We start from the raw sequence: 26,378 nt of genomic DNA on the forward strand, positions 1-26,378 counted from the left end.
CATTAGTACTCTGGTATCATTTTAAGGACATTTTTCTTTGGAATTTAACAAGGTCTTTTAGTGTTGGATTTGTGGGTGCTAACAGCTGTCTGATGTCACCCAAGTGCCAAGCTGAAACTGCTTCCTGCAATCAGACACTCTGAGCATCTGTAGCTGGAACAGTCTTCCAGGGTCTCCCTTCCAACCGCAATCCCACAGTCATGCATTTCTGCTCTTTCTTTTATCTTAAAATCCCTTTCCTATCTTTTCTCATACCTCACCAAATTCCAGCCCTTCATTACTCCTACCATCCACTTCTCCCACACCTCCTTGCTCATGTATTAATGAATCCAGCTGGAGAAAGTCCTGCATCCTTGCTGGCAAGATTCACTACACATTTATGTTACCCCATCTCGGGCCCTCATTGCAGCAGGCAATCCTTTTATTCCTCTCCTAATGGAGCTTTATATCCCACTTTTATGATGGAAAATTACAAATCTCCTCTTCCCACAAGACTATACCATCCTTCCCTCCCTCTACTCTTGTTACCTTTTACTTTACAAAAAGAGGGGAAAAAAATCAAGGCTGTCTGCTGACAATTCCCTCTTCTGCCCTAACTACTTACTTGACAAACCTTCTTTCTGTTCTGTGACATGATCCCATGATTTCCTCCTTTATTCACATTTCTGAAAGAGTCAGCTTTTCTCATCACTAAAGCCATCTTCACTACATACAGGGTGGACCAAAAGTCTGTTTGGTTTTTGCAGGGCAATGAGGGGTAAGTGACTTTCCCAAGGTCACACAGCTAGTGTCAAGTACCTCAGGTTGGATTTGAACTGAGGTCCTCATGAATCCAGGACCAGTGTTTTATCCACTGCATCACCTAGCTGCCCCCTCTCTAATATGTGTGTGTGTGTGTGTGTGTGTGTGTGTGTGAGGCAGTTGGGGTTAAGTGACTTGCCCAGGGTCATACAGCTAGTAATTGTTAAGTGTCTGAGGCCGAATTTGAACTCAGGTCCTCCTGAATCCAGGGCCGGTGCTCTATCCACTGTGCCACCTAGCTGCCCCTCTCCAATATTTTTTTGTTTGTTTGTTTTGTTTTTTTGTTTTGTTTTAGTGAGGCAATTGGGGTTAAGTGACTTGCCTGGGGTCACACAGCTAGTAAGTGTTAAGTGTCTGAGGCCAAACTTGAACTCAGGTACTCCTGACTCCAGGGCCGGTCCTCTATCCACTGTGCCACCTAGCTGCCCCTCTAATAGTTTTTAAATAATTTTATTCTGAATTAAACACACTAAAAAAGAAAAATATTGAAATATACAGAATAGAAAATATATGAGACCAGAAATCTCTGTTATATACAACTTTATTTATTTATTTATTTTTGGTAAGGCAATTGGGGTTAAGTGACTTGCCCAGGGTCACACAGCTAGTAAGTGTCACATGTCTGAGGTTGTATTTGAACTCAGGTCCTCCTGAATCCAGGGCCGGTGCTCTATCCACTGCGCTACCTAGCTGCCCCTACAACTTTATTTTTTTAAATTATAGAAGAAATTCAGTGTGGTTAGCTGCCAGGGCATCTCCTTTCCCAGAATACCTTATATTCATTTTGTATATATAGCATGTCCCAAAAGTCTGCATTAAGACCCTGTATTTCATAGAGACTTACAAGTGTGCCTGTTTTCTCCACATGTAAAATGTAACCTCTCTGAGGTCAGGCACTTTCACTTTTTGTCTTTGTCTCCCTTGTAAGTAGTAATTGCTTAATAAATACGTGCTCATTGACTGTTGAGGATGGCAGCATTTCACAGCACTGTTGGTCCCCTACTGTGGGAGGGGCCCATAGCTAGGTAAGGCCTTAGCTCAGAATGGGGAGGAAATAGGGTGTCTAAAGCACTGTCAGAATCGTAGATTCTGAAGGACTTTGAGGCCAAGAATTCTGCTCGGCAGATGCCCTCTGCACGATGAGCTGGGCTGAGAGTGGGCCGCCCCTCAAGGCTGACCCTTCAGCTTTGCAGTCACTGCATCACACAATGTGAGAGTCGGAAGGCAGAGCAGCAGGTTTTTTATCCCTCCTGTGCACCAAAGGAATCTCCACGAGGACCTTGTCAGCAGGTGGCCCAGTGCTAGTGTCCTCCCTTTGGTGGTTTCCTAACTCCAGGCTGCTAGGTGGCGCCAAAGTGTGCCATCAAGTGCTGCGCCTGGAGTCCTTAAGATACATCTTCCTGGGTTCAGATCTGGCCTCCGACACTGACTAGCTGTGTGACCCTGGGCAAGTCATTTTCCCCTGTTTGCCATAGTTTCCTCATCTGTAAAATGAGATGCAGAAGGACATGGCAAACCCCTCTGGTATCTCTGCCAAGAAAACCTCACATGGGGCCACAGAGTCAGGCACGACTGAGACAACCGAACACTGACAGTTCCCACTGCCGAATCCTCCACCTGCTCCCTGTTGCTAAATAGAACGAACAGGTCTCATCCTTATTCCACATGACGGTGCTTCAGATACTTGAAAACAGTTGGCATGTCCCTACAGATCCTCTTGTAAATCTCATATTTAAGAAGCCCTCGTTTTGTTCGAATTAGGAATCTCTTATGTCATATTTCAACTTGCTTCTCTGTAACTTCTCCCCTTGTTCTTGCTTTTGGCATCTGCTGTGACACAGAACAAGTCTCATTCCTCTTTCACATTTGAAGGTAGCTCTCAGGTTCCTCTTAGACCTTCTCTTCTCCAGTTACTTACATGTCAGGATTGCAAGACTCCAACATCCTGTGTGTTCTCTTGGATTTTCTTCCATCTCAGTGTCCTTCCTAAAATTGAGCTCTAAATTTTATCTGTAAATTTGATAAGTATGCCATTTCATGTCCTTGTGCAAGTTATTGCTGAAAATATTAAACAACATAGGACCGAGCACAAATTGCTAAGACACAATGGAAAAAATTCCAAGTTTACACTAAATGACTTCTCTTTGGATACAGCCATTTAACCAGTTGTGAATCAACATAATTTTGCTATCATTGAGTTCATATCTCTGTATCTTGTCCACAAAAAGTATAGACTGAGGATCTTTGTCAATCTTTTGCTAAAATCTAGGTAAACTATGTCTCAGCATTTTCCTCATCTCCTTATCTAGTCATTTCCAGAAAAGAAAAAATAGTCCCATATTCTCTTCTTCATAGAGCTATGTCACATCTTTTTAATCATTGTTTTCTCTTCATAGATATTTACTAATATTACCATCATATGATGTTTTAGAATTTTGCTGTGAATCAATATTTGTTGTTGTCCAGTCGTTTCCCATTTGGGGTTTTCTTAGCAAACATACTGAGGAACTGAGGCAAATAGAGTTAAGTGACTTGTCCAAGGACACACAGCTAGTAAGTATCTGATGACAGACTTGAATACAGAATGAGTCTTCCTGACTCCAAACCTGGCACTCTGTGCCCTATGGCACCACCTAGCTGTAAATTGACATTCTGCTTACTAATGTACATTTTGTAGGATCTTTTTTCTAGAGGGTCCTCCTTTCTTTAGCCCATCAGTGGATATTAGTCATCCTTTGGCTAGATAAATGACAAGGTGGAGGGGTTAGTTTGGAAGCTTAATAGATGGAATGGCATTTGCCTTAATAAGTTTTACAATATAAAGGAAAAGGACTTTGATTTTTATCTAGTTTTGTTCCTGAGTGGGGACACCGAAATTAGAGTTAGTGACAAATCAGAATTCCGGAGAGTACAAACATTCTTTCTATTCTATTCTCTGCCTTAGTTAGGTATGTAATTGATGTATGATTACTTGACTGAGCTCAAAGTGAAAAGACGAGAGCATTGTAGAGCTTATTGTCTCAAAACCTTCAACCTCTTATTTTGACCAACTTAGTTTTTCACTCTGGCAACTCATGAGTCACTTTCAGGAAAAAAGAAAGCAGGGAGGGGTGATTGTTTTTTAATTTGACCCAGAAGATTTATTACTATTTAAAAGGGAACCAGCATAATTAATATCTAGTAATTTGATAGAAAAATAACACCCTTACTCATAATAATAGTGATGCAGTGCAGGTCTGTGCTTAATATTTTAAATATCTACCTGTCTGCCTTTTTGCTTTGAATTATAATTTATTTCATCATATTTGCTATAGTAAGCAAGGTAAGGGATTTATACCATAGTCTCATAAACATAAGAATTTTAGTTCTAGGTATACATATCTACTCGGTCCTTCATTTCATAGATGTGGAAACTGAGGCCAAAGAAACTGTCACTTGAAAATGAACATTTTAATTTTTATTATGTGCTTTGGTTTTAAATATTTTTCTAACTTTAATTTTTGGAGAAAGACTTGAAATATATCAAGCTGAATAGTCACGCTATACTTTATTTTCATTTTCCCCCTCTATTATCTTCCAAATAGATTATTATTTAAATTCATTACTATTCATTGCTTATGGCCAGTTACTAATACTGAAACCTTCAGAAGTTATCAGTCATGTCCTGATTGTCAAATATAAAACCTTTTTCTGATTTCTTACCTTATTTTACTTTTCTTGACACTTTTGAACATATGCCCCCTCTTTTATACATTCTTTAGTTTTCTTTATCATTCTGATTGATACTTCCCTTTCCCCTTTGCTGGTCAGTTTTCTCCTCCTGGATCTTTCACATGGATATTTTTCCAATATTCTTTTTAAAATTTGTTTGGGGGTTTCTGTTTCATTTTTGTTGTTGGGATTTTGGGGGGTTTTGGTTTTTACCAATTTTCTTTTTATACCATATCACTTATCTCATTTACTACTAGAGCTTCAAATTGAATATTTCTATGATGTACTCAAGACCTACATATGTTTTCATTTTATTTTTATTCTGACCGTAACATAAAAAATAAGCATTTCCATATTCAATTTAGAATGGAAGAATACTATATATGAAACTGTTACTACTACTTAGGGCTTGCTTTTCTTTTTAACTATATTGAGGTCCATATTTCTAACAGCCTAATAGATATCTCCAAATGGATTATCTTCCCAATACTGCCAGACTTAACACTGAATTTACCAAATCTTCTATGAAATCTGTTAATAATTCTGTTAATAGCCCTTTAATTCCCCTAGTCCTCTGTATTTAAGCCTTTATGCAGTCTCGGATTCTTCTCTTCTCCATTCAGCCTTATCTCTAACCAATCCCTGAGTATTGCTGATTTGACCTCTTGTATCTGTCTCCTTCCTTTCATTCCCACAGTTACTACTTTTGTTCAAATCATTATTACAACTCACCTAGACTATTTCAGTAACTCAGTAACCAGACTACCTCTCCACTGCCTTCCTCCACCACACCATCCTAAACATTGGTGCCACATTAATATCCTCAAGTCCTCAGAAAGAGCCACATCTTGTCCAACACAGGTCTCTTGGATGACTCTTGCATACAACCTCTCTGCAAGTGGTCACTCACTTCTCCTCTGCTCTCAACATGTTCCATGACAAGTCTTTTACCACACACTGAGGTAATCTAGGGAAGAAACTTGATAGTTTTCATCAAATACGATGATCAGCACATTTATTATGTTTGCTTCCTCCACTCAGTTCTCCATGTAGCCTAGAGGTCCACTAAGAAATTGGATTAAATAATTAATAGTTCTGATTTACAATTTCCTTGATTTGGGGTGATCCTGGAATGGAAACTACCTTCACTCTTGCAGACTAGAAATCCATCCATAGTTTCTTGTTTTTTAGAGTTGTCAAGAATATTGAAAGGTTCTTTGTCTTCCCTATACTGATAATTCTCCAATCTGTATAGCCAGTCATAACCCCTCAGGATCTGCTATCTCGTCACCAACTGACTCTTAGACATATCAACCTGGATGTTCCATAGACATCTCAAACTCAACCTATGCAAAATAGAACTCACCTCCTCTTCCCCCAACCCTCTCCTTTTCTGAACTTTCCTAGGATACCCCCCTCGAGAACATTCTAGAAAGGAATATAGCATGATGCAGGGTGGGAACAGTGGTCTTCCACCAGTGAGTACTTGTCATGGTGTCCAGCAGATGTCGAGTGTTTCCCTGGGCGCCACTGTGGTGCTCAGTTTGGAGCTTCTGGTAGAAGTGATTATCTGGAGACCTTTCATGTGGAAGAACACTTAAATTTATTCTGCTTAGTTTCAAAAAACAGAAGAAAAAGTAAGGGATAGAAGTGACAAATAAGCAGTTTTGGATGAATGCAAACAGCGACTTATTTGGAAAAGGGTAGGTTCTTCCCCACAGGTTTGCAAGCAACAGTAGCATGATCATTGGTTAAGGGGATTCTTTCTCAGTTTTAAATTTTACTAGGTAATCTTTGAAATTTTATAATTTTGTACATATAAATAAATATACTGAATTCTGTTTTGTAAAATAATGTAGCCACAATATATGAGGCCTTAGCTTTTTCATAAAAACAATGAGGATCCCTCACTCCAAAAAAAAAAAGTCTTCGTTAATTTTTAAACCTAGTTGTTGTGAGCTGTCATATTATTGGTATTTATATGCCACTAAAATTGTTTATAGTGATGTTTATACTCAGTGGAGGGATTGATCACATAATGAAAAAAATGTTATCAATTTAATTTAACAAACATTTATTAAACCCTTATCATATACAGGGTACTATGTTATATAATTTATATAAAGAAGAGTGGAACAAAGATCATTTCCAATTTAAATATGAGAAACTCAAGCCCTAATAAGAGTACTCTTTCAGAAAAAGCATTGACATTCACCACCATGGAAAAAATAAGATAATTGTAAGTTAAGTTTTGTAAAGCAGAGAATACCAAACTGGCTTTAGTTTTCTACTGTCATATTTCCAAAGAATATTTTAGTGTAAGTATAATTATAAGTAGCAGTTAAGTTCTGTTCATATCAGTATCCATGTTCATTTAAACTAATAACTGGTGATGACTGTTTTAAATAGAGAAACTTTGATTGTAAATATATTTCACTTGTATGATAAGTGCAAATTTGTGGGTAGCTTTAGGTTATTTTTAGTAACAATATTTAATATTTTATTTATTAAAGTCTTGGGCAGTGAAATCAGTAACGTTATGCTACTTCTGTTAGTAACCTTTATTGTTGTATAACTATTTTCAAACTATCTACTTCTTCCCAATTGAAATTTTAGGTTGCTTTTCTCTAGCTTCAATTTTTATTTGCTTAATTTCTCTCTCTTGAAACTGCTTTTTGTTGTTGTTTAGTTGTTCTGTTGTGTTTGATTCTTTGTAACCCCATGTACCATCGCATGCCAGTTCTGTCCATGGGGTTTTCTTGACAAAGATACTAAAGTGTTTTGCAATTTTTTTCTCCACTCGATTAATTCAGAGATTAAGTGACTTGCTCAGAGTCACCCAGCTAGTGAGTATCTGAGACTGAACTTGAACTCAGGTCTTCCTAACCCTGTGCTTTATATACTGAGCCACCTAGCTGCCTTCAGCACCTAGCTGCAAACTGAAAACTGCTTTAGGAAGTATTTAGTTTTTTTAAACAGTCTTTTTTATATGATAATATTTTTAAATATGAAAATTAATATTTATACCTGATATATAAACTGAAGAGTCCCTCAGTTTTGAGAAATTATTTTTAAAAGAGAACATTCAAGTAAATATGCATCATGCTATCTAAGCTAATATTTTGACCTGTGTAGATAAATAGTAAATGCTGAGGGCACAGAGGAGTATATCATTTACAGAAAGAGTGGCATTAACTGTTTGAGAAATTAACTTTAGGTAGAATTTTATTTTCAACCAATAAATCCCATGTGAATTGTTATTTTGTCTGTTGTCCTCCTATGCTCATCATGCAAGTAAGGTTTCTTTTTCATGGTATGGTTGAGCATAATGCTTTTTACATTGTATGCTTTCAATAAATATTTTTGAATGGACTTGATGTTTGAGGAAATAATTCCTAACATTAATAACTGATCAAGGACAAAAGATCTTGCCTTGGCTAGAAATGTTTTGAGAGAGTACCAGATATATTACAACTGCATTTTCAGAATTTTAAATGGGATTATTATAATTTTTAGAAAAAGAATTAAATATTGGCATAATAGAGATAAAAGTGTCTTAGTTGTGCTTCTCCCCAAGCTGTCATTGAATGATCAATGCCCAGCATCTTCATGCTGGAAAGAAGCTTCATATTGAAACTGATAGGTGCCACACGGTTTATTTAGGACCACCTTAGACCTGTCCTAGTTAGATACATCACGTCTGCCTCATGCATGCTCAGCTTCTGCATTTCCTGCTTCAGAGACTCATGGTACACAGATATTACTATCTGTGCTGCCTCAACTACAAATTGGATGAACAATCCTTGACACTTTTTCAATATTATTACATTAAACCAAGTGGATTTTGATTGATAACCTAATATTCAACTAATGCAAAACATCAATCATGGCAAGTATATTAATTATTTAATATTGCAGTCTAATTCAGAAATCGATGTGCTGCATGAGGGGAAGGGAAACTCATGGTTCCCAGAAGACTTAAGACAGGGAATGATTAAAAAAAGACCTGCTGTACTCCTGTGTGTTAGTTCAATACAAATCTTTATTCATTTGCCAATAATCTCTTCCCATTTTCCACTTCAGGACCATTTGATCAGTTTTGAGACTTATAATTGAATTAAGTCTGCTTTCAGCACAGGGCAAAAGGAGCTCCCCCAATATTGATGAAGTCATGACAGGGACGGCACAAGAGACAGACCGCCGACGAGGACAGCTTTTATACCATTGGCTTGAAACCCTTTACATCAGTGTCTTGGTTCCTGTTTCTTTTACATTCATTAGGAACTTTGGCATCATCACATATCACTATTACCTCTATCCTATTTAAATAATACACAGCCCTGTGTGGTATTCTTTGCTGTTAATAATGCCTAAAGTAATACTAAGGGAAGGATTATTTTCTGAAAGTTAATAGGATTTTAGAGCTGGAAGGCATCCTAAGGGGTGTGTGTGTGTGTGTGTGTGTGTGTGTGTGTGTGTGTGTGTGTAAAATTTATTTTTTTATGTTCCAAACCTCTTATTTTACAGATGAGGAAACAAATTAATTGACTTCCCTGGTATCACAGAAATGAATAGCGAAACTAGAAGTTTAACTCCAGTCTCCTAACCCCCAAATCCATTGCTATTTCCACCAATTGACATGGCATGGATCCTTGGCATGGGTGACTTTTTGAAACTTCATCAACCACCACAAAATAGATGTATAAATCTTACATAATGTGAACATTTAGTAGCCTGCTGTGGTTGAAAGCTCAGGAAAGTAGGAGAAGTGGGTGAGCTGCAACATCCATCCCATCCCTAATGTTTTCTAGTCCTTACAGTCCGTAAACAGCTGGGTTCCAATAGTGAATCCTGGGAAGTAGTCACAGGGACTCAAATTCTTACCATTCACAGTTATAATGATATAAAGCATAGTACAAGCACGGCTCATTTTATTGCCCTTCGCTTTGTCACATATCGTCATATTGTATATATGTAGGGCAGCTAGCAGTTTACCCATAGTAGAACATCTTTCAAAATTGGAGTCAATCCTCCCAAACACTGCTGCTGCTTTATCAATAGAAATTTATGTAACATTCGTCAATATTGTTGTGTCTCAGGGAACAAGGAGGTCTGAAGAGAGGGAGAGAGATGCAGGCATGGCAGCCAGTCAGTGGAGCTGTTAGAACACAAACATTTATCAATTCAGTTCACCATCTTACATGAAAGAGATTCATAGTGCTCCAAAACAATGACGATAGTATCATCAAAGATCACTGACGACAGAGCGCCATAACAGATATAGTCATAATGAAAAAGTTTTAATATTGCGAGAATTAGCAAAATGTGACAGAAACATGATGTGAGCACATGCTATTGGAAATATGGTGCCAACAGACTTGCTCAACACAAGGTTGCCACATACCTTCGATTTGTAAAAAAGGTAAAATATGTGATACTATCGTCATTGTTTTGGAGCACTATGAATCTCTTTCATGTAAGATGGTGAACTGAATTGATAAATGTTTGTGTTCTAACAGCTCCACTGACTGGCTGCCATGCCTGCATCTCTCTCCCTCTCTTCAGACCTCCTTGTTCCCTGAGACACAACAATATTGACGAATGTTACATAAATTTCTATTGATAAAGCAGCAGCAGTGTTTGGGAGGATTGACTCCAATTTTGAAAGATGTTCTACTATGGGTAAACTGCTATCAAAGAGTATTGCATGGGGCAGAGAAAGGTTTCACAAAAGGAAGAGTCAATTGATGTGGCGAACTTCCTTGTTGCCTTATTGTAAGAAATTGCCACAGCCACCCCAGCCTTCAACAACCACCACCCTGACCAGTCAGTAATCTCAACACTGAGACAAAGGGCCTCCACCAGCAAAAAGATTGCTATTTACTGAGGCTTAGATGGTGGTTGGCATTTCTTAGCAATTAAGTATTTTTTAATTTAAGTTTGAACATTGCCATTTTAGATATAATACTGCTGCATAATTAATAAACTATAGCATAGAGTAAAAATTACTTTTATATGCACTGGGAAACCAAAAAATTTATATGACTTGCTTTATTACAATATTCACTTGATTGTCATGGTCTGGAACCAAGCCTGCAATATCTCCAAGCTATGCCTGTAATTGGTTTCAATCCAATGGTAATAGACAGTTTGAATTCAAATACTGCAACTGCTTCATGGGATTCTTTATTCACACTAATCAGGACCTAGCAGTATAAAGTGCTTTCTGGTATCATGTTAGTGTCATAGGAGTCTTAATTTTTTCAAGCCATAAAGCTCTCCCTTATTACATTCATTATTTATGCTTCATAACATTTGGATTTTGTGGTGATTCACTAAGGTTTTTACTACATTATTCCCTACCCCTAAAATATACTTTTTGTTGTTCAGTCATTTTCAGCCATGCCTTCCTTATCATGACCTCATTTGGGGGTTTCCTGGCAGAAATATTGGAGTGTTTTTCCATTTCCTTTTCTAGCTCATTTTATAGATGAGGAAACTTAAGACATAGAGGGTTAAGTGACTTGCCTAGGGTCACACAGCTAGTAAATGTCTGAGGAGGGATTTGAACTCAAGTTTTCCTTATTCCAGGCCTGGCATTCCATCCACTGTAGCTCCACCTAGCTGCCCTACATATATACAATATGACATAAGTAATTTAGGATCCTTGTATGTGTTGGACTAATATTCTGATATTATTCTTTCTACTTTTTATTTTAGTTTATTCTAGCAGTTTCTCTTTAGTTATGAGTTCATAGAGAGCAAAGATCAACTCTATGTAATTTTCTTGTTTATTATGACAGAGAATAAATGCTTTTTAATTGTAATACTAATGCTATTCTCTACATAGTGATTTGGCATGTTACTATTTAAGGCCTGTCAGATGGTAACCTATTGACTAGATGGAGTTAATGTAGTTTCTAAGAGTTTATCTTGGCAATAGTTTAACATGCATACTACACAGTATGAGAATCTGGCTCATTATCAATCAGTCTTTAAACACTCCTCTCTCCACACACATACACTCACAATATTTTATTAATTAAAGAACAAGGCATTTTAAAGTTGGAGCCTTTGACATTGAACAAACCGTTTTACCAAGTAACTGGTATGTACCAAGCTGGCCAACTTGCAGTGGTTTCTTAAGCCCTTAAATATAAAGAACAACTTTGAAATGCCACAGAAAGTAATGACCCAATGCTATCAGATATTCTAAATACTTCCGGTGTTTTATTGGGGGGTGGGGGTGGGGGAGTATTGTCATTTGTTTTTCAAATTTTTTTTAAATGTAATTCTTATTTATGAGATTTTTTCATGGGCGTGTGTGTGTGTGTGTGTGTGTGTGAGCGAGTACCTTGCTGCCTCTTTCTCCATGCCTTGCCAACCTGCTGTTGTATGACAGAAAGGACCTGCTGTAGGAGGAAGGCAGTGAGGGAGGAATGTAGTGGGAATAGTCAGAAAAGGCAACGATCATGTGAGGTTTGGTGCAGGCAGCCTGCGGGAGGTCCCTTACTTTGGGGGTCTTGGCCATGGGAATGATGTGAAGAAGCAAACAAGTAAAATAGGGAGGTGAGGAAGGAAGGTGAGGGGGAGACGGGGACAGAGAGAGGGGGAGAGGGAGATGGCTGAGAAAAGAGAGAAAGGCTTGAGGGAGAAGACCAGCCTAGGCTTGGGAAGAAGGAACAGGAGGCTAGAATAGACACAGATTTAGGGAATGAAGTAGACAAAGGTGGGGAAGGAGGAGGTGAATTACAAGGCTGCGAAGGGCACTTCCTGGCACTTGTAAATGCAGTAAAGTTGTAGGCACTATAATTTTTCAAAGGGGTTTTCTGCAGTGAAGGCAGAAGGATCATTTCAGGTAAAACAGAGAACTGATGTGTTCAGGAAGTTAGCAGGATGTCATTGAAAGAGGAGTGAGTGGTTGGGAAATCTGAGTTTTCAGCCCAGCCCAGACACATAATAGGAAAATTACCCTGTGCCTCAATTTCCTTGTTGCAAAAAAAAAGGATAACAGTAATGACACTGTCCACTTCACAGGATTGCTGTAAGAAAAGCCTTTTGGGAGCCTTGAGCTGGTCACCTCTCTGCATCATTCTCCTTATCTGCAAAATGAAGCATCCCGCTGAAGCTGGTCTCCACAGGCCTTCCCAGTTCCTAACTGCAGCGACCTCACAGTGCTGCTTTCCAGGGATGTTACATGTTGAGGTTGAAGTACACATTTCTTGAGCGAGCTGAGTGTTTGGGAGGTTCCAAAGGAAAGTGTGAGAGAGAAGAGGTGTTAGACGCCTACCAGACTGAAGGTCTGCAGAGCCATCGTGCTGGCCTGTGAAACCTGGATAGTCTACCAGCGCCGGGCCAGCTCACGGAACTGCTTGCGTTTGAATTCTCTTAGGCAGATCTGAAGATCAGCCGTTAGGGTCAGGCCCTGGACACTGAGGTCCTTTCTCAAGCTAAATTGCCAAACATTCATACTCTACTGCAGAAAGCGCAGCTCTCATGGGCTGGCCACATGGCTCGAATGGCACATGTGCACTTGCCCTAAAGGACGGTTTTATGGAGAACTCACACAAGGCGAGCACTCATGCCGGGGTCGGAACAAACAAACAAGGACTCTCTCAAGGTCTCTCTGACGATCTCTGGATTTGATGGGAAGACATGGGAGACACCGGCACAGGCCCAGCCAGCACGGTGTGCCTGCATCAGAGAAGAATTCCAGTAACTCAACAGAAACGTGAGACGTGCAGATTTGGAGACATCTCCATTCCCAATGTTCTGTGGTAGAGCCTTCTGAGTTCCTATTAAACTGGACAGACTGCTCATTGATCCCAACAGAGTGACATCATTGTGGTCCTCTTCCGGAATAAAGAAAAACAACCAATTATTACTGACAATAACATTACTAATATGAATAAAGGGGCCAGACATAGATTTTTCTCTATGGAGCTCCTAAGTAAAATTTGGCACATTGTTGTTTTGAAATCTATTAATTGAGTGTCTTGTTTTGGTTTTCTTTTTTCTTTTTTTTTCCTTTTTTCGGGGCATTTGGGGTTAAGTGACTTGCCCAGGGTCACACAGCTAGTGTCAAGTGTCTGAGGCCGGATTTGAACTCAGGTACTCCTGAGTCCAGGGCCGGTGCTTTATCCACTGCGCCACCTAGCTGCCCCGAGTGTCTTGTTTTGAAATCTATGTTAATTCATATCCTTGGGCTTACGTTTTCCTCTTCACTGTTGACTTTTTAAATCACTAAACAGCATATCCACTTTTATAAAAAACATAATATGTTGCAAAGAACATTACATAAAACACTTTTAAAAGATTTTTCTTTGGAATCATCTTCTATGATTTTATCTTTAGTAATTTCTCCCTCCTCTTGTTTCTTATGTACTCATAGTCCTCTTTTACTTATATATTAGTATGGCAGGAAAACCAGATTGCAATCCAGATATCCAGGGATATTCTAACAAACTACTGGTATTTTTCAGAAAGAGCATCTTTCTTTAAAAAATTGTTTCTAATAAGAATCTTTAGGAGTTTATTTCTTATTGTTTAGTCATTTTTTAGTCATGTCCAATTCTTCATGTTCTTACTTGGAATTTTCTTGACAAAGATACTAGAATAGTTGACACTTTCCTTCTCTAACTCATTTTACAAATGAGGAAAATAACACAAACAAGTTTAAGTGATTTGCCCAGGGTCATATAGCTAGTAAGTGTCTGTGGCCAAATTTGAACTCAGGTTTTCTTGATTCCAGGCCTGGCGCTCTATTCATTGTGCCATCCAGTTTCTCCTAAAATTTTTTTTTTAACTTTTAAAAAATTTCTTCTAATAAGAATATGCAGGAGTTGGTATAACAGTTTTGGTGTTATTTGCTAAAATAGAACAACTACTTTTTTTTTCCTTTTCCTTGTCCACAAAAATACTATAGAGTATTTTAATGGCATTTTAAGTTATTTCTATCCGTAAAATGGAAAATATCACTTATTAGATGAATTATTGAGTCCATATTAATGATTGGTCTTTCTTTCATAGAAATTGTTCTGCATTGTAATAATGTAAAAAATAGAAATGTTAGAAAAACAACTTTTATATTTTCTATATGTATAAAAATATATTTTAAAGATATATCAATATATCCATATACATAAATACATTGATATATCTCCAAGGTAAACAAATCACTGGAGACAAGGGTTTAGCAACTACTTAGAACTTTTGTTCTTCTGTTACAGGGATTCTGGAAACATCAAAGCTGGATTAGAACATCTGGTAAGTTCTAATTTTCTCTTGAACATTTGCATCATCTTTGATATCTGCATTCTAAATGAACACTTTTGAATGAGCTTTGAATGCCTTGAATTGAGAAAGTCAGCCATTCCCCAAAGGGTCAGCTCACTGTCATTATGGGAAGCCACTTACATTTTCATTTGTCTTATCATTTCAAGGGAATTTTAATTTTTTTAAATTACTTTTTTTTTGATGTAGAGATGAAATAAAGTGGACAACAGTCCTTAAATTGGTGGTTGCCTTAATTATAAACAAAAATGATTTGGTGTTGAATTTTTGACATAACCGGGTCTGACTAAAAGAAACTTGTTTTATAAGAAAAACAGTCAAATATTTCCTGCATAAATATGGAATGTTTTAGTAATTTAAAGTCTTTGAAAAAAGTGCACAGCTTTGTTGTTTTTTTCTGTTGTCTTTGCCTTATGAATAATGCATTGGTTGTAACTCCATTCAGTTCTGTAATATGTAATAATCATTGAAATGCAAAATATTTTTGGTTTAAGTAAACATATTCAAACCACCAGTGAAATAGAAGCAGATTTTACATTAAAAGCCATGCACTGATCAAAAACAGAGGGGAAATGATGGTACTGTCACCAGTTTGAAACTCATTGAGCTTGCTCTGAGTCTTTCGGCAGAACATGAAGCAGTTCATCTAAACAGATCATTATAAAGTCATGGTCTGGTTTCTGGTCAAATCCAAATGTTGAATAATGAATGGTGCAGATTCTTTTGTAAATACAATCTAAGTACATTTTTTTTAAATACAAGACTTCATTCGTTTATCATACAGTAGCTTTGTTAACTATTAATGTGTATTACTTTGATGCTATAAAAAACAAGCAAGAGCAAAACCCAGTGTCATCAGCAAACAGTATTCAGAATGTAGAACTCTCTAATTGGGAAAGACCAGTTACTTTAAAAACAAGAGAATTGGAAGCCTCTTAGTGTTAAAAATGTTTCCTAATCAGTACAGACAGATTGTTACCAAAAGGAATTTAATAATCAAGGTTAAATATTTGTCGGCCTGATTTTTGAGTTGGTAGTGATAATTACTAGCATCAGCACCATGAAAAACCATTTACTAGGTACTCGCTGTGCTAGATGTTGTAGAGATTGTTTGGAGATAGCGGTCTCCTTGACCACTAGAAGAAAACAAGGGACACACTAGCTTAAAGATTCATGGGATCTTAGAATCTGGAGCTGCAGTGTAACTTAAAGGCCATGTAGTCCAACACTGTTATCTGACAAATAAGGAAACTGAGGCCCAGGGAGGGGAAATTGTTTTTCCCATCATCACATAGTTAATCTTAGCTTTGAACACTTTTCTTCTAATTTCAAGTCTAGAGTTTTTTCTATAGACAAATGAGGGGTATGTGTTTCACAATACTTCGTGGGAAAAAAGCCCAGGGGAAATGAGGTATGGTATGTGAACTGCAAGTTCAATTCGAGTCAGCAATATAATGGGGTGCATTGAGAGGTATAGTGTTCAGGGGGGAAGCTAGGTGGCACAGTGTATAAAGCACCAGCCCTGGATTCAGGAGGACCTGAGTTCAAATCTGGCCTCGGACACTTGATACTTACTAGCTGTGTGACCCTGGGTAAGTCACTTAATCCTCATTGCCCCACAATAATCCATACTGCATGTCTTGGAAATCACATTCCATCCTTTATATGGAAGACAGGTATAGTGTTCAGGATTGGGGAGGCAGTTTCTATTTGAGTTTAACACCAGTGGATAGAAAATGGATTGGAAATGGGAGAGACATGGAGTATAAAGACCACATTGGAGGAATCTCTTGTCATAGTCCAAGGAAGATGGGATAGAAGCCTAAACTTGGAAAGTTATATGAATGAAGAGGAGAAGCTCAATGCAAAAGATGTTTGTTCTGGATGGAGAAATGACCAAATTTGGCAACTAAGTAAATATCTGGAGTGAGTGAGGAGGAAGAGTCAGGATCACACCAAGGATATGAAACATGGGTAACTAGAAAGACAGCGATGTCCTTAACAGTAGCACGGAAGTTCAGAAATAATGTAGGTTTGGGGGAAAGGTAATGTGTTCTGCCTTGGACATGTTGACTTGGAAATGCCTACATAGGATCCAGCCAGTAGGAGAAGTCCAATTGGGAATTCATGAGAAAAAGCTATCTGGTACTGGCTAAGAAAGGGAGTGGTAGATCAGTGCAATAGATTAAGTACACAAGACACAGTAGTAAATGACCATAGTCCTGTAGTGTTTCATAAACCCAAACATCCCAACTTTAACCATATCTAGTTATATGGTATAAAATGGTGATCTATAACTAGCTTTGGCTGTACTGTTTTACAATTTTCCCAGCAGTTTTTGTCAAATAGTGAGTTCTTGTCCCAGAAGCTAGGGTGTTTGGGTTTATCAAACACTAGATTACTATGTGTCTTGAGTGCCTAATCTATTCCACTGATCCATCACTTTATTTTTTAGCCAGTGCCAGATAGTTTTGATAGTTACTGCTTTATAATATAATTTGAGATCTGGTACAGTTAGTCCACCTTCTTTCACATTTTTTACATTAATTCCCTTGATATTCTTGACCTTTTGTTCTTCCAAATGAAGAGTTCCGCCCATGAAGCGAAGGTCTTTGAGGGCAAGACCAGGAGTCTTTTCTTTGGCGTCAGGAAGTGACGCGGGCTAGTGGGAGGAGGAAGGAAGAGATTGGCGCTCGGTCTCACTCTCTTTCCTTTGGACTCTGGTGGAGAGCGGAGCTAGAAATGTGCTCTCCCTTTAATAGATAGGAATCTAGGCCTTTCTCTCTCTTTACCAAATTCTTATTCTCCTTAATAAATGCTTAAAAGTCTAACTCTTGCTAAAGCTTATAATTTATTGGCGACCACTCATTAGATATTTTAGACAGTTTAGCTAGAATTTTAGCCCTTAACACAAATAAATTTCATCATTTTTTCTAGCTCTATGAAATAATCTTTTAGTACTTTGATTGGTATGGCACTATGTAAGTAAATTAATTTAAGTAGAATTGTTCTTTTTTATTATATTGATTCAACGTGCTCATGAACAATTGATAATTTTCTAATTGTTTAAATCTGACTTTATTTGTATGAAAAGTGTGTTGTAATTGTCTTCGTAGAGTTCCTAGATTTGTCTTGGTAGGTAGACTCCCAGATATTTTATATTGTCTACAGTTATTTTAAATTAATTTTTTCTTTCTGTCTCTTGCTGCTAGGCAGTGTTGGTTATAAATTGAAATTCTGTTGATTTATGTGGGTTTATTTTATATCCTACAACATTGCTAAAGTTGTTACTTGTTTCAAGTCATTTTTAGTTGATATTCTAGGATTCTCTTAAGTATACCATCATGTCATCTGCCAAGAACAGTAGTTTTGTTTCCTCATTGCCTGTTCTAATTCCTTTCATTTCTTTTTTTCTTCTCTTACTGCTATAGCTAACATTTCTAGTACAGTATTGAATAATAGTGGTGATAATGGATATCCTTTGTTTCACCTCTCATCTTATTGGAAAGGCTTCTATCTTATTCCCCATTATGGATCATGCTCGCTGATGGTTTTAGATAGATACTATTTATCATTTTAAGGGAAGTTCCATTAATTCCTATGCTCTCTGGTGTTTTTAATAGGAATGGGCGCTATATTTTTATCAAAAGCTTTTCTCTGCATCTGTTGAGATAATCTTATGATTTCACTTCTTTTGTTATTGATGTGGTCAATGATGTTGATAGTTTTCCTAATATTGATCCAGCCCTACATTCCTGGTATAAATCCCACCTGGTCATAGTGTATAACCTTTATAATATATTGCTATAATCTCCTTGCTTGGGTTTTATTTCAAATTTTTGCATCAATATTCATTAGGGAAATTGGTCTGTAGTTTTCTTTCTGTTTTAGCTCTTCCTGATTTAGGTATCAACACCATATACACACACACACACACACACATCATTAAAGGAATTTGGTACGTCTCTTTCTTTGCCTATTTTCCCAAATAGTTTATATATTATTGGAATTAGTAATTAAGTGTTCTTTAAATGTTTCATAGAACTCAGTTGTGAACACATTTGTCCCTAGGGATTTTTTCTTTGGAAATTTCTTTTTCTCAGGTGGAGTTATTTAAATAGTCTATTTCCTTTTCTTTTAATCTGGCCAATTTATATTTTTTTAAATATTCATCAGTTTTGCCTAGATTGACAGATTGATTGGCCTATAACTGAGCAAAATAGCTTCTAACAATTGCTTTAATTTCCTCTTCATTGGTGGTGAATTCACCCTTTTCATTTTTGATACTGGTAATTTGGTTTTCTTCTTTCTTTTTTTAATCACATGAACCAAAGGTTTATCTATTTTGTTGTTGTTGTATTTTCATAAAGCCATCTCTTAGTTTTATTTATTAATTCAGTAGTTTTCTTACTTTCAATTTTATTAATCTCCTTTGATTTTTCAGGATTTCTAATTTGGTATTTAATTGACTAATTTTAATTTGTTCTTTTTCTAGTTTTTGTAGTTGCCTGCCCTATTCATTGATCTGTTCCTTCTCTATTAAAAAAAATTCATTGATCTGCTCTTTCTCTGTTTTAAGTATTTAGAGATATAAATTTTCCTCTAAGTACTGCTTTGACTGCATCCCATTATTAAAGAGAATGGCAACATGGAGACAACATACCAAAATTTATGGGAAAAATCAAAGGCAATTAATAAAATTGAAAACAAGAAAACTATTGAATCAATAAATAAAACTGTAAAATCTGCTTTCATTAATGAAATTATTGCTTATTTGTATGATTTGTTCTTTGAACCACTAATTCTTTAAAATTAGATTGTTTAGTTTCCAATCAGTTTTTAATCTTTCCACTGCCCTGTATTGAATCTAATTTTTATTGCATTATAATCTTAAAAGGATGCCTTTAATATTTCTGCCTTTCTGCATTTGATTGTGAGGTTTTTATGCCCTATATACATGGTTAACTTTTTTGTAGGTACCATATACTGCTGAGAAAAAAAGGCATATTCTTTTCTCCCCCCATTCCATTTTCACCAGAGGTCTATCATATCTAACTTTTCTAAAATTCTGTTCACCTCCTAACTTCTTTCTTGTTTGTCTTGTGGTTAGATTTATCTAGTTCTGAGAGGGGAAAGTTAAGGTCTCCCATTAGTACAGTTTTACTGTCTCTTTCCTTTGTAACCGACTTTTCTTCTCCTTTAAGAATTCAGATGCTATACTACTTGGTGTGTGTGTATATATATATATATACACACACACACACACACATATGTGTATATATATATATATATGTTTAGTACTGATATTACTTCATTGTCTGTGGTACCTTTAGCAAGATGTAGTTTCCTTCCTTATCTCTTTTAATTAGATTTGGTTTTTGTCTTTTCTTTTTCTGAGAGCAGGGTTGCTACTACTTCTTTTTTTTTTTAAACTTCATCTGAAGAATAATCCTTTCTCCTCTGGCTCCTTACCTTTACTCTGTGTCTCTCGCTCTGCTTCAATTGTGTTTCTTATAAACAATATATTGTAGTATTCTGGTTTTTTAGGCTGCTTCCATTTTATGGATGAGTTCATCCCATTCACATTCACATTTATGACTTATATTTCCCTCCATCCTGTTTTTGCTCCTGTTTATCCTTCTCACCAGTGTTTTCCTTCGGACCACCACCTCCTCCATCCTGCCTCCCTTCTGTCAGTCTCCCCCTCCCCCCCCCCCGCCCGTTCTTTCTTAACTCTCCCCTATCTTTTCTACAGGATAAGATATATTTCCAAACCCAACAGATTGTGTATGTTATTTTCTCTTGGAGCCAGTTTTGATGAGAATAATGCACACTGCCTCTCTTCCCATCATCCCTTCCACTGTAATAGGTCTCTTTGCCTCTTCATGTGAGATAATTTTACCCCTTCCTACTATTCCCAGTACAATGCTCTTTCTCACCCCTTAATAGTTGTTGGTTTTTTTGCTGTCATTCCATCAAAGTCACCCCATAGCCACCCCCTCTGTCTATGTATATTCCTTCTAATTGCACTAATAGTGATATAGGTCTTAAGAGTTACAAGTATCATCTTCCCATGTAGATATGTAAAAAGTTTCACCTTACTGAATCCCTTTTGTTTCCTCTTTCCTTTTTACCTTTTTAGCTTCTCTTGAGTCTTTGAAGATCAGATTTTTTTGTTCATCTCTGTTCTTTTCATCAAGAAAACTCAAGGAGGCAGCTAGGTGGCACAGTGGTCCTGGATTCAGGAGGACCTGAGTTCAAATCCAGCCTAAGACACTTGACACTTATTAGCTGTGTGACCCTGGGCAAGTCATCTAACCCTCATTGCCCTGCAAAATAATAATAATAATAAAGAACACTAAAGAAAAAAAGAAAGAAAACTTGAAATCCTTCTATTTCGTTGAATGACCATATTTTCCCCTGAAGGATTATGCTCAGTTTTGCTGGGTAGGTGATTCTTGGTTTCATTCCTAGCTCCTTTGCCTTCTGGGATATCATATTCCATGCTCTCTGATCCTTTAATGTGGAAGCTGCTAAATCCTATGTAATCCTGACTGTGGCTCCATGATATTTGAATTGTTTCTTTCTGGCTGCTTGCAGTATTTTCTCCTTGACCTGAAAGTTCTGGAATTTGGCTATAATGTTCCTGCATATTATCATTTTGGAATCTCTTTCAGGATGTGATGACTGAGTTCTTTCATTGTCCGTTTTCCTCTCTGGTTCTAGCATATCAGGGCAATTTTCTTTGATAATTTCTTGAAGTATGATGTCCAGCTCATTTTTTTGATAATGAATTTTAGGTAGGCCAATAATTCTTAAATTTTTAAATTATCTCTCCTGGATCTATTTTCCAGGACAGTTGTTCTATTTTTTTATTCTTTTAATTTGTTTGATTGATTCTTGGTGTCCCATGTAGTCATTAGCTTCCACTTGTCTAATTCTAGGTTTTAAGAAGTTATTTTCTTTAGTCAGCTTTTTTACCTCATTTTCCATTTGGCCAATTCTACTTTTTAAGGAGTTGTTTTCTTCAGTAAATTTTTGTACATCTTCTTCCATTTTTTTGTTCTTCCTTTATCAAGATGTTGACTCTTTTCGTGACTCTTTCACATCATTTTCATTTTTTTCCCAATTTTTCTTCTGCCTCTCTTACTTGATTTTTTTTTTAAGTGAGGCAATTGGGGTTAAGTGACTTGCCCAGGGTCACACAGCTAGTAAGTGTTATGTGTCTGAGGCCGGATTTGAACTCAGGTACTCCTGACTCCAGGGCCGGTGCTCTATCCACTGCACCACCTAGCCGCCCCTCTTACTTGATTTTTAAAGCCCTTTTTTAGTTCATCCTGTAGATCTTTTGGGTCCTGAGGCCAATTTTCATTTTCCTTTCAGGCTTTGAATATAAGTGTTTTGATATTATTGTCCTCTTCTGTCTTTGTGTTTTAATCTTCCCTGTTACCATGATAACTTTCTATGGTCAGGTTCTTTGGAAGGGGGTAAGGATAGGTTGCTCATTTTTTTTTCAATATTAGTAGTATTTTTTCCAGTTACATATAAAGATAGTTTTCAACATTTGTTTTTAAAAGATTTTGAGTTCCATATTTTTCTCCATCCCTTGCTTCCCTCCCACCTCCCCAAGACAGAAAGCAAGGTGATATAGGTTATATGTGTACAATCACATTAAACATTTCCACATTAGTCATGTTGTGAAAGAAGAATCAGATAAAAGGGGGGGAAAACCTCAAAAACAAACAAACAAAAAAGTAGACATAGTATGGTTCAATCTGCATTCCAATTCCACAGTTCTTTTTTCTGGATAAGAAGAGCATTGTCCTTTGGAATTGTCTTGGATAATTGCTGGGAAGAGCTAAATCTATCACAGTTGATCATCTTTGCTCATTTTTTCTTTTTTTTAATCATAAAAGTATTTTATTATTTTCCAGTTACATATAAAGAGTTTTCAACACTTGTTTTCATAAGATTTTTAGTCCCCAATTTTTCCCCATCCCTCCCTTCCTTCCCCCCTCCCAAGACAAAAAGCAATATGATATAGGTTATATATGTACAATCATGTTGAACATATTTCCACATTAGTCAAGTTGTGAAAGAAGAGTCAGAACCCAAGGGAAAAACCTCGTAAAGAAAAAAAAAAACAACCACCAAAAAGTAGAAACAGTATGGTTCAATCTGCATTCAGAATCCACAGTTCTTTTTTCTGGTTGTGGAGAAAGTTTTTTATCATGACTTCTTTGGAATTGTCTTGGATCATTGCACTGCTGGGAAGAGCTGAATCTGTCACAGTTGATCATCACACAATGTTGCTGTTACTGTGTACAATGTTCTCCTGGTTCTGCTCATTTCACTCAGCATCCGTCCATTTGTCTTTCCAGGTTTTTCTGAAATCTGCCTGCTCATCCTTTCTTACAGCACAATAGCATTCCATTACATGCATATACCACAACTTCTTCAGCCATTCCCCAATTGAGGGGCATTTCCTCAATTTCCAGTTCTTTGCCACCACAAAGAAAGCTGCTATAAATATGTTTGTACATGTGGGTCCTTTTCCCTTTTTATGATCTCTTTGGGAAACACATCTAGTAGTGGTATTACTGGGTCAAAGGGCATATACATAGTCCCATAGCCCTTTGTGTATAGTTCCAGATTGCTCTACAGAATGGCCGGTGAGTTCACAACTCCACCAACAATTTTGCTCATTTTTTCTAACGATTTTGTTACTTTTCAAGTTGATCTCTGTTCCTGAGAGAGAGGGGACACTGTCCCCAGCTTTTTGTGCTGAGGAATATAAGTCCTGGCCAATAGCCTGGTGTTGTGCCTGGACCATGGAGGTCCTGGCTGTTCACCTGGTGCTGCAGTGGGGCCACAGGGGTTGCATTGGAGTCCATGAGGGTCTGGCCATTTCCCTGGGACTACAGTGGCAGGAGTGTTGGCTGCTCTTCTGGTGCTAAGCTGGGGCCTGAAAGGGGCTTTTCTGTTCATCTGGCCTCTTGCCTGGTGCTACAGTAATGCCCAAAGAAGTTAACGTGACACAGGTGGAAGGCTTTGGAAAGATGTGACCTACTAGGGTTCTCTGACTGCTCAGCCCAGATTCTTTCCTCTACCAGCATTTTCTTTTTTTCTTGGTATCCCTAGTGTCCAGCACAGTGTCACACGTGGTAGTAGCTCAATAACTGCTTGTGAACTTGCATCAGTTGAAGCTGGAGAAGATCCCATCCTTTACGAAGAGAGAAAAGGGCCTAGCGACCGTGTCATGTGATAATCCTTGAAGGAACTAGAATGGTTTGGCTTAGAGATGAGAAGCCCGGAGAGACATGACAGCGGTCTTTCAGGTGCTTGAGGAGCTGTCCTAGAGAAGTCAGAACTACACACGGCTGGTCAAAACGGGTACCAGGGAGATTTTGTAATTCTCTGATATTAGAATCAAAACATCAAACCTAAGATAGCAATTAAAGCAAGTGTTCAGGGCTAAAATTCTAGCTGGTCTGTCTAAAATATCTAGTGAGTGGTCGCCAATAAATGATAAGCTTTAGCAAGAGTTAGACTTGTAAGCATTTATTAAGGAGAATAAGAATTTGGTAAAGAGAGAGAGAAAGGCCTAGATTCCTATCTATTAAAGGGAGAGCGCATTTCTAGCTCCCTTCTCCACTGTCGTCCTCAGGAAAGAGCGTGAGACCCGAGCGCCAGTCTCTTCCTTCCTCCTCCCACTAGCCCGCATCACTTCCTGAGGCCAAAGAAAAGACTCCTGGTCTTGCCCTCAAAGACCTTCACTCCATGGGCGGAACTCTTCTACACTAAGTCTCCAGCAGGGGGCGTCATTCCAATGGTTACACAAGGTTCAGTGGAGCCTTTCTTAAAAGGATGATTAGTATCTACCTAAAACCAAGAGCAAACATCATCTGTAAAGGTGATCGACTTGAAAGCTTCTCAGAAAGATCACATGTGCAACAAGGACATCCATTATCACCACAATTCTTCAGTATTTACTAAAAGTGCTAACTAGCAATAAGACAAGAAAAAGAAATCGAAGGAATTAAATAGGTAATGAGGAAACAAAACCATCACTTTTTGCAGATGATGATAGTATACTTAAAGAACTCTAGAGAATTAACTAAAAACTAGTTGAAACAATTAACAGCTTTAGCAAATATGCAAAATGTAAAATAAACTCCTGAATCATCACCATTTCCACATAGTACAAACAAAACCCAGCAACAAGAGGCAGAAAGAGAAATTCCGTAAAAACAACTACAGACAATATAAAATACTTGGGAGTCTGCCTGCCAAGAGGAATCCAGGGATTATATGAAGACAATTACAAAACACTTTTCACACAAAGACAGAGCTGAACAGTTGGAAAAATAGTAATTGCTGATGGGTGGGCTGAGCCAGTAAAAATCACAGTTCTATCTAAGTTAATTCACATATTCAATGTGAGAAAAACGGTATTATCCTATTATATTAATAACTTATTAATTTGTGATCCACCCTTTTCCTCCTATTTCTGATGAAACCCAACTCCTGAAAAGGTCTGGGAAGGGCATGGCTGAGTGATAAGAATACTAGCTCCCAAGGCACATGCTCCTTAAGTGTAAACCAAATAAATCCCCAAAACCCAGTCTGGAGAAATCTTTGCCCTGGGAAGGAACCCTCTCTCCTTGATCCCCTCGCTTGGAGTTTAGGGCAGCTCAGCTCATGAAGGAGAAAACTAGCCAAATGGAAATGGCTTCCCCTGCCCAGATGCCTTGAGGCTGCTGAGTCTCATGATCAAACCATGTTCTCAGCAGGTGAAGCTGAAGACTTTTAGCCCATCTCTTCATTAAATACCCACCAATCAGGGTTGAGTTTCACTTGTCAGATGAGTCTTCAGAGTCTCCTTTGGCATTCTCATTTCAAGAGAAACCACTGACACTCAATTTATTGATTACAGGCTAGCCTAATTAATAAATTGAATATTAATTATCTGGAAACTTTCTCTCTGGGGTTTTCATCCATCACAAGTATCATACCAGTCAAATTACCAAAGAATTATTTTATGGATCTAGAAAAAATTGTAACAGAATTCATCCATAATAACAAAAGGTCAAAAAGATCAAGGGAACAAATGAGGAAAAAATGTTAAGGAAGATGGCCTATATGTTCTAGATTTCAAACCGTATTACAAAGCAGGAACCATCAAAATAATCTGGTGCTGGCTAAGAAATAGGGTGGTGAATCAGTGGAATAGATTAGGTACACAATGCTATTCAGTTGTGTCTGACTCAGACAAAATCATTTGGGGTTTTCTTGGCAAAAATACTGGGGTGGTTTACCATTTCCTTTTTCAGCTCATTTTTTACAAGATGAGGAAACTGAGACAATTAGAGTTAAGTGACTTGCCCAGGATCATGTAGCTTGTCAGTGTGGGAGGCCAGATTTGAACTCAGGAAGATGAGTTTTCCTGATTTCAGACGCAATACTCTATCCACTATGCCACCTGGCTGCCCAGCATACATAATACACAGTAGTAAGTGACCCCAGTAATATAGGGTTTAATAAATTGAAAGATCCAAGCTTTTGGGACAGTA

At 37.6% G+C, this 26,378-nt stretch overlaps 1 protein-coding gene across 3 annotated transcripts in view; it reads left to right on the forward strand.

Moving 5' to 3' along the window:
- Positions 1–26,378, forward strand: part of RSRC1 (arginine and serine rich coiled-coil 1) — a 409,907-nt gene that overhangs the window by 189,229 nt on the left and 194,300 nt on the right. For all 3 annotated transcript variants that reach the window (XM_043991317.1, XM_043991318.1, XM_043991315.1), the window contains one exon: positions 14,742–14,778. In XM_043991317.1, coding sequence (XP_043847252.1) covers positions 14,742–14,778 — 37 coding nt within the window. The remainder of the gene's footprint in view (positions 1–14,741; positions 14,779–26,378) is intronic.

Source organism: Dromiciops gliroides, chromosome 3 (assembly GCF_019393635.1).
Source record: "Dromiciops gliroides isolate mDroGli1 chromosome 3, mDroGli1.pri, whole genome shotgun sequence".
In the NCBI taxonomy this organism is placed as follows: Eukaryota; Metazoa; Chordata; class Mammalia; order Microbiotheria; family Microbiotheriidae; genus Dromiciops; species Dromiciops gliroides.